This window comes from Schistocerca piceifrons, chromosome 3 (genome assembly GCF_021461385.2).
Source record: "Schistocerca piceifrons isolate TAMUIC-IGC-003096 chromosome 3, iqSchPice1.1, whole genome shotgun sequence".
NCBI lineage: Eukaryota > Metazoa > Arthropoda > Insecta > Orthoptera > Acrididae > Schistocerca > Schistocerca piceifrons.
In genome coordinates, this window is record NC_060140.1 from 770,618,864 (window position 1) to 770,628,042 (window position 9,179).

Genomic DNA, 9,179 nt, shown 5'->3' on the forward strand with positions numbered 1-9,179 from the left:
CCCTGTACAATACGCTTCGCTCTTATTAACTTGTGCATGATGTTTTACAGTTTTGCAGTAATCTCTGGCTTGCATCTTACCCTATCTTTCACCTTTAAGCTCACAGATTTTCAAGTCTTGTCTGTTGCAGTCCCCATCAATCAGTCTTTCCTTCCCATCCTGTTTGGTAGCCCTCCCTTGACCCAGGGTTCTGAGTGACTTTTCCAAACTCCACCCCCTTTTCCTAAACCTCAGCTTCGTTTTCCTTCATCCCTCCCCTTTCCCTTCCAACCCTTCTGCCAGAAGAAGGAAATGCTGGCCCTGAAAGCTTGCAAACTCTAGAACCTGTTACATGTGTGTTCTACTGCCGTTGCTTGGTAAGTAGATTTTTTTACCTGTTATATCAGATGTAAGACTGAGTATTATGGAAAAGATCATATGCGGTATACAACTAGCATTCGAAAATTGTAAACGAAACATCACCTCAGATACAGCTGAATTAAAGCAAAATGCATAGGACACTTAATTAGTTTAGCAGACTCTTGAATAAAATCTCGCATTTAATATGAGAGGAAATCACTAAAGAGGGTGAATGGATTGTTTCATCTCATTCTGTGCACATATAGCATCAGAACAAACTTTTACAGGAGTTTTCAACAGAAAAACAAAGTAGAATGTATAGTCACCTGTTATAAGTAGGGTCAGTTCACCCTGAAGTAAAAATGGTGGAATGGGAGGCTGACAGAAACACATATTTGAAGGGAGTAAATGATGACTTGAAAAAAGTTATATTGATGCCCACATTAAATGCACTGGCATTGCCTAAATACAGTACTAATTGATCTATACATATAAATCCAATAAGCAGTTTCCAAATGTATCAGAGCTGCAGCGTGTCTGAAAAAGAATCAAATTCACTGTATCTTGTCAGCTATATAACCCTGAATTAAGTACTGTCCAATCTGTCTAAGTGAAACAGGAGCTACCATTAAATTTATGGCTTACTGTATGTGAGTCCATGTAGCTACATAAATCTGTAGCTGTGATACTAATCATAATGAACTAGTAATGGTTAGGTAATAAAGATTTCTTACAAATGCCACAGCAGATGCTGGAAAAAGGACACATGCCTTGTATGATGCTTGCAACAGAGCAGCTGCAACTGTTGTACTTAGACACCAAACCAGTAATAGCTACATCCCTGTAGCTCATGAAAGACAGATGCCTTAATAAAATTTGCAAGAGAGTAGCTGCAGGTGAAGTACTAATGCTACCGAACCAGTAGCTCATGAATTTAAATCAATGAACACCAGTAAATAACATAGCTTCTCCCATATTCTCACTGTCTTATTCTCAATAACAAAATGTAGTGAATAAAAGACTTACACATACAGGTAGAGCTCAGATGCTGAACCTATGATCACAGACCACAAAGATGTCTGCTGGAGATGATTCTACCCTGGAGCTAGAAGTAATCAGGACTATTTGGAAAGTAAGGTCTGATTGGGTGTGAAACGGAAACCACAGTGAAGATTTGATGAAGCTTTGCAAGATGTGTTGGGCAGTGTCTCTGGTATGTCCGTCAATTGTGTGACATCATCTTTCCTGTTTATCTATGTGTCTGAGTGCACAGTGAGAACACAAAGGTGCCTGTACAGTATACAGAGTATCTCCTGCCCTTATGAGGGTCTCATGAGAGATTTTTCTAGATGTCATGCAACCTACATAACATGCCTTCCATCTTCATGACAATTCTCAGTTGAATTGCTGTGGGGCACTTGAAGCCACTCCTGCAGTGTTTTTGATGGGAATTGTTTGATCACCCACAATACAGCCTGTAATTATCTCCCCCTGAGTTTCATCTCTGCTGACATCAACTGCTGGCTATGAAGATAGCATTTGGCACAGACAATGAGCTATAGACCAGCCCAGAGAAATGGCAAAAAGCACAAGTGGCTGCCTCCTATGACAAGGGTACTGGAAAGTTAGTACAACACTACAACAAATGTCTAAGTCGAAGCAGCAACTATTTACAGCAGTAGCTGAAAGGTGTAGGCAACTGTTGAAAATAAACCAATATGTTTTGTACACTGTTCAGCCCTAGATTCACAGGACCAATAAATAAATAAACATATTTTATTTCACGGTGGTTTCCATTTCAAGACTGATTGGACCTTACTATGCGAACAGTCCTCATAGTTTGGCCAAATTATCTAGTCCTTTTCCACCTCATCCTGATAAAGTGAAATAGAAAAGGAGGGAAGATTAGCGTTTATATACTGTTGAGAATCATATTATTAGAGATAGAGCATGAGGTGAGACATGACATACACAGAGCAACCAATCAGACTCTTCCAAGTACTCACTTTGCTGTACACCTCACCTCAGGTGATTTAAGGACATCATGTATAACCCAAGCCTGGACAGTAGGATAAAGATTTGAACTGTATTTCTTCTGAGTGTGAGTCCAATACCTCAATCTCTGCACTCTCATTCACTGCTCAGATAATAACCTTCTTACCAGACAGAAGGAAAGACACGGCAAAGACGCTATTGTTAAACTAGTTTCCATTCTTCTGTGAAAAGATGGAGGCTATAAATGTAGAAGTTAAGGAATTGCATTTAAAAAATTATTTAATGCTACAAAAATACAATCAGAGTGACCTTAGTGGTGATTGCCATAGGCAGAGGGTAGTGTGTCTATCAGTGAAATAAGCTACTGTATATTTATTCATTACCCTTGCCACTAATTTACAGGTGGTCACTTCACATTATGTTGATATTTTCTAGTAACAATTTTCCAGGAATAAACCCACATAAGACATTCTGACAATGCTAATATGCTCACTAAGTTCCTATTAAAATTCTCCTGGTTTATTCCTTTACTTGCAGGCATCACTGCATCCAGTGTTCTGTGGGGTTTCTCTGCAACTTGTTCATGAGGTATTGCTGTCAGAGAACATCTTCATATTAAATGACTCATTGCAGCACTGTTACACAGTCTCTATCATAAATCTCTCATTATTTTACCCTGATATCATATACATTGCACTCAGTGACTTCCTAAATGTGATCCACCATTTCACTGATGTGTCCATTTAAAAGTTTTCTGACCTTCCCAGAAGAAACATTACTGTTTGTCATCCCTTGAAGTAGTGATTAACATTGCTCCATAGTCAAGGATAGGCAAATATTTAAAAAAGCCTAAAGGAGAGAATCTCACCCTCTTTTAGAATGTAACAGAAAAGATATATTATGAAAAAGGGAAAAGGATAACATGGACAGTGTTTCTGACATCCACCAGCCTAGCCACTATACTAACAAGTCAATTAGAAGCATTTTGTAGTTCTCAGTAACACCACTCCTCACATTTTCCCAACCATAACTGAGAAAATTCCATAGAACTTTAAATTGGGTGCAGCTGATTTATTTGCACTTCTGAGTAGTTAGTCTAGGTCTGAAGATAAGAGTCAGCATCACAACTGATAAAAAGTCTGTAACTAATGACAACACACTGCTATTTCTAAGAATCTGACAGTAATGCCTTAATGATTAGTTTCAAATTTTTAAAACTGAAGATTCCTTAGTTGACATCAAATGAATAAGTAGGTGATAAGTACAAAATTCAGATACTTATTAGGCCCAGACTGCTAACAACAGAAACATCAGAAACCATTCTACATTTAGTTTGGTCAGAAGAAAACCTAGGAGAATAGAAACTTGGTAAAAAAGCAGAGAATGTTTCCCATAGAAAAAAACTTTTACAAAGTAATGTGCAGCAATCCAATAGCTTTCACAGCTCCATACAGGGTTTGAAAGAAAAAGAACTACAAAATTTAAGGAAAATAAATCAATAATCATAATAATAAAGGTAAAAGTATATGAAATGCATTCTAAAGCAGGAAGCCAACTTTTCTATCCAAGGCACTTAAATGTGATTTGCAGAGTATCCATGTAAATGTAGATCTAAGGCAAAGTTGAGAATACAGAGGACATGTCGGATCACCAGAAAAAAGGCAAGAGTTTTTAGTGTATGTCCACAAAAGTAAACTTTTGCTGACACTGTTACATTGTCTTCAGCCTATCTTTGACTATGATTTGGTAAAACCCAGATATTTCTCTCAGAAATACATTTTCTAATTTCCTAAATACTTTATAACTTGGAAAGCAGCTTTCAGTTCCAAGTTATTTCAGTATTAAACAGACACATTTTTATCTTCATATATGACATTTACATGAGCAGGCACCATTATTTTCAAGTGACCTTATTGTACAGAGAGAGAGATATTGATTTCCTTAAGTTAGGAAATTTGTACTTACAAGTAAGTGTTTTATTCTACGGATGAAAATAAAACTTCATTTCTAAATTTTTATTTATTTGTTTCAGAATGGTTGTATTGTTGGCCCAGCTACTATTGCACCTTTCCTGGGATTAGCAATTTATGGATTTGACTTTGCTCATGATATACCAGCATGGATGAATGTACTAATGCAGATGAGTTTCATGCGAAGCGGAGTTGTTGGTTTAGTGCTGAGTGTCTTTGGTCTCAATAGGAGTGTTCTAGACTGTCCTGACATTTATTGTCATTATGCAGACCCTAAAGTTATTCTTCAAATGACAGATGTAGATGAAATGTCATTTTGGACGCCTATCTCTTATATAATATTTCTAACATTAACTTTAAGAATTCTGGGTTTCATAGGACTACGGGTACGACTTGTTAAATAAAGACACTCATTCCTTCCACAGTTCATTGTGGAACACAGACATGTGGGCTGAAGTGAGAATTTTTGTATGTGGCTGTGCAGTATTATTTATTGCTGTAGATTATAACAATGTAATTAATAAATCAGGAAACTGAAAGTTAGTAAGAAGCAACTGAATGAGAGCAAGTGCTGTCTAATGGGGGGGGGGGGGGGGGGAGTTTGTGTGTGTGTGTGTGTGTGTGTGTGTGTGTGTGTGTGTGTGTGTGTGTGTGTGTGTGTGTTTTTTTATAGGAACCAAAGAATATCTTTCAGAGTACAATAAAATAATATTTTAGTCTCTAAAGGTGCAATATAATAAATATCTGAAAACAGTATGTGTGTTTCTGTCCAGCAGACTATTTTTAGTACTATATTGTCTCAAGATGTGAAAAAATTTTAAAATTTGGTTAATTTATTCAAAATATTGATGTTTTTTGGAATGCTTAATGTAAGTGGTTCAGAAATATTTTTGAGTGTAACTATTTTTTAACTCACTTAATCTCAGCTTACTGCAAATTTTATTCTGTACCTGTCAGTCTGATAAAATGAATATAAACATTTTTTACTTTATTTCATGGTGTCAAAGTGGTATTTCATAGTGGTATTTTATCATCCATAAACATAGGAATAGCATAATCAAATGTTAACATAATTTTAAGCAGACATAACACTGTAAAATTGAATCTTACTAGCTAGGCAGAGAGAGATCAATTTTTCCTCTTCTGATAAACATTAACGCAATTCCAGAATGAGATTTTCACTCTGCAGCGGAGTGTGCACTGATATGAAACTTCCTGGCAGATTAAAACTGTGTGCCCGACCGAGACTCAAACTCGGGACCTTTGCCTTTCGCGGGCAAGTGCTCTACCATCTGAGCTACCGAAGCACTACTCATGCCCAGTCTCACAGCTTTACTTCTGCCAGTATCTCGTCTCCTACCTTCCAAACTTTACTGGCAGAAGTAAAGCTGTGAGACCGGGCATGAGTCGTGCTTCGGTAGCTCAGATGGTAGAGCACTTGCATGCGAAAGGCAAAGGTCCCGAGTTCGAGTCTTGGTCGGGCACACAGTTTTAATCTGCCAGGAAGTTTCATATCAGCGCACACTCCACTGCAGAGTGAAAATCTCATTCTGGAAACATCCCCCAGGCTGTGGCTAAGCCGTGTCTCCGCAGTATCCTTTCTTTCGGGAGTGCTAGTTCTGCAAGTTTCGCAGGAGAGCTTCTGTAAAGTTTGGAAGGTAGGAGACGAGATAGTGGCAGAAGTAAAGCTGTGAGACCGGGCGTGAGTCGTGCTTCGGTAGCTCAGATGGTAGAGCACTTGCCCGCGAAAGGCAAAGGTCCCGAGTTAGTGTCTCGGTCGGGCACACAGTTTTAATCTGCCAGGAAGTTTCATTAATGCAATAACTGTATGACCCAGAATCATGAAGAAATTGTAGAAAAGCCCAAAATACCCAGCACAGATTAGTACACCAAAATTAGTATGTATGGATGTTGCAATATATACAGAATTCTTAGAGACAAGTTTAACATCACAAATTTTTGGGTAAAGAATACTGACATATGGCTTACAGACCAACATGAAACTTTTAACAGAATTTTTTATAGCCCTTACTAAAATATTTGCTATGTTTAATAGTATAGATACCATATGTGGAATAATATATAAGTTGTTACACAGTTATCATAAGAGTGTGAATTGATTTCTGCCTCTTTGACTGCTGGAAACAACTCAGTGAACTATGTGAAGTCACGAGCATTGTGATGAGAACATGGAAAGAAATTTAAATGTTTGATGATGAATAACTGTTTGATAAATAAAGTCAAGTTAAGGAAGCCATTTAGGACAGTAAGTGAAGCAGCTACAGTGTTATGGTCAGTGTCTGCATCAAGAGTGTTTGTTGCCTTTATTCCTTTCTAGGATCAATACCATTCAAGGAGAAAGATATTTAGGGTATGAATACGGCATCCAAAAACTGTTTCCTTAATGCATGAAATCTTGTAAGTGTCTGAAATTAGGAACTCTATTTTATTATTCCTTCCACAATACATTACATCTTACATTTTGAAATCAAAATATAGACTGTATCTCAAACAATTGAAAATCCTGGAAGGAATGTAACAATATCAGAGAAGGAAAGTTGCTACTCATCATCACACACCCGCCTGACTGCAGTCTCAGGCAACTGAAACCCCTGTATCTCTATGAAAGAAAATATTGGCAGTTTACAAAGTTTTCATTAAGCTTTTTCAGAGCAACCTGTTTTGAATGCTAGAGTTCCAAAGAAACAAAAGTCAATTGGTACCACAGTAAATGACATTGCAAGCCTGTAACTGTCTAAGGATAGATTCAAAAGAACGAATTACTGTTGCATTTGTCTGTATCAGGGCCGGCCAAATGCTGCACAGTGTGCAGAGGTGCGGAAGTGCTGCACATGTGCGCACGTGTGCGACAGCGAGCGACAGCGACATCTGTTATTAGACATGTGTCCTAAATGCACGGCGGCAGCTCCACTTCCCTGTGGTACAAGCAAGAGCACAACATATCCAGTCTCGTTTACCGCTGGTGACCGTAACCTTAACAGTGAAGTACTGAGAAATGGCAAGTACGTGAAAAAGCAAAGGACGGGAGATCTATGTTCTCAGCCGTTTAAAAATGACTGGGAACTGCAATTCTTTTTTGTTGCCATTGGTGAAAACTCACAGTGTTTGCTGTGCCGCCGAATAATAGGCATCCAGTGTAAGTTTTCAATTGAAAGACATTACAATACATATCACAAAGACGAATGTAGTGTACTCAACAGTGAAGAACGGCAAGCAAAATTAAATGTCCTTCAGAAAATGGATGAGACACATCAATTCGATTTTACTGTACGTCAAAGTAACTGATACTTCTTGAACTCTTAGTTTCTTGTGTTACATTTATGTCTGTTTTACTGTACAATGTACTGTTTTCAATTTTCCAGAGTGACAACCACACTAAATCTTCACTGCGAGCAAGTTTTAAAATCGCATTAAGAATTGCACAATCTGGGAAACCCTTTCCCGAAGGGGAGTTTGTGAAAGGGTGGCTGATTGATGCTGCAGAACTTGTGTGTCCCACGAACGTTAGCAGGTTTCAAGAAATCAGTCTATCCAAACAAACAGTGACAAGACGTATCAGTGCTATGGCCGGCAATCTGCACAGGCAGCTAATAAAGAAGGCTAAATACTTTGTTGCTTTCTCTGTTGCACTCGATGAAGCAACAGATCCTACAGATTTTTTTTTTTTTTTTAATTGTATTTCAATTCCCCATTGGGGCGGGCTGGCAGCAGCATATGCGCTGCTCTTCAGCCAAAAGGCATAGATCAAACAATAGAAGACATTTAAAAATAGCAAAGGAGAGAATATGGTGAAGATAGATAAAAAAAAGGGGGAACATCATGGAAGGCAATAGACAAAAAAACGGGGTGACTGTAAAATGGAGATAAAACTGTTTAAAAATCTTACAGATACAGCCCAGGTTGTTATATACATACGAGGTGTCGATGACGCACTTTGTGTAAGAGAGGAGCGACATCTGTGCGTAGAAACATCCACTACCTGAACGCTGACGGCTGCGGCGTGCACGCTGTGACCCAGAAGTTGCACATGTGCAAGAGCACCACACGTGTGCAGAATTTCTGGCCGGCCCTGGTCTGTATGAAGCATGAAGTTCCCCTAAAATTTACTTTGACCCCAAGTAGCTTTGAAATCTTTACAATGCTGAATGTACTAACTCTTGCATTTTAGTGTAGATATCATTCATATTTACACCACATTTGAAAAACCACAACAATAATTTCAAGATATGCAAGATAAAGACTTCTGAAACATTGTAATTCTTAATCACCATACATACTAATGCTACCACTTTTCCATCATAGGTACCTAGTACATACAATGTTCTTAACTGAGATTTTTACATACTATTTTGCTGTCAGACAGTTGAATTTTAGTTGCATACTTATATATTCACTCATATTTGAGTATTTTTTGAAATTGGCTGGTATAACAGGAAAAAGATCTACAGAGTGAAGGTATAATGCTACTGGAAGCATCAGCATTTTCAATGCAAGGAGAATATCGATAAATGGTGAACCAATTTTCAGATTTCATGATAAATCACTCTAGGTGCTCTCGTTAGTTGTTAGTATCCTTTCATTATTTGAGCATTTTTCAAACTGATACTAAATTGGTGAGCCTGTCTGTGTAGTAGGGCAAGATGCAAGTTGTTTGTGAGTATCAAAATTTTTTCCTGGGTATGCGGTGGAGGAGGGGGACAGTGGGCATCTGCTCTTCTCTTATACATGCTGAGGCGATACCCTTGAACACTAAACAGAGGACTTCACTCGTTAATGATTTTCCCTATTCAAAGGTGGACAAAATGAGTATGAAAATAAAATGGACATACAGAGGAAATGACAAACACACTTAAG

The 9,179-nt window shown here is 38.1% G+C and overlaps 1 protein-coding gene across 1 annotated transcript in view; it reads left to right on the plus strand.

The window, feature by feature from the left end:
- LOC124788468 (ATP-binding cassette sub-family G member 1) overlaps nt 1-5,295 on the plus strand; it is a 522,704-nt gene extending 517,409 nt beyond the window's left edge. Inside the window, exon 12 of the mRNA XM_047255738.1 lies at nt 4,367-5,295. Within this exon, the coding sequence (XP_047111694.1) occupies nt 4,367-4,708 (342 nt within the window). The 3' untranslated portion in view covers nt 4,709-5,295. The remainder of the gene's footprint in view (nt 1-4,366) is intronic.
- The last annotated feature ends 3,884 nt before the right edge of the window (nt 5,296-9,179 follow it).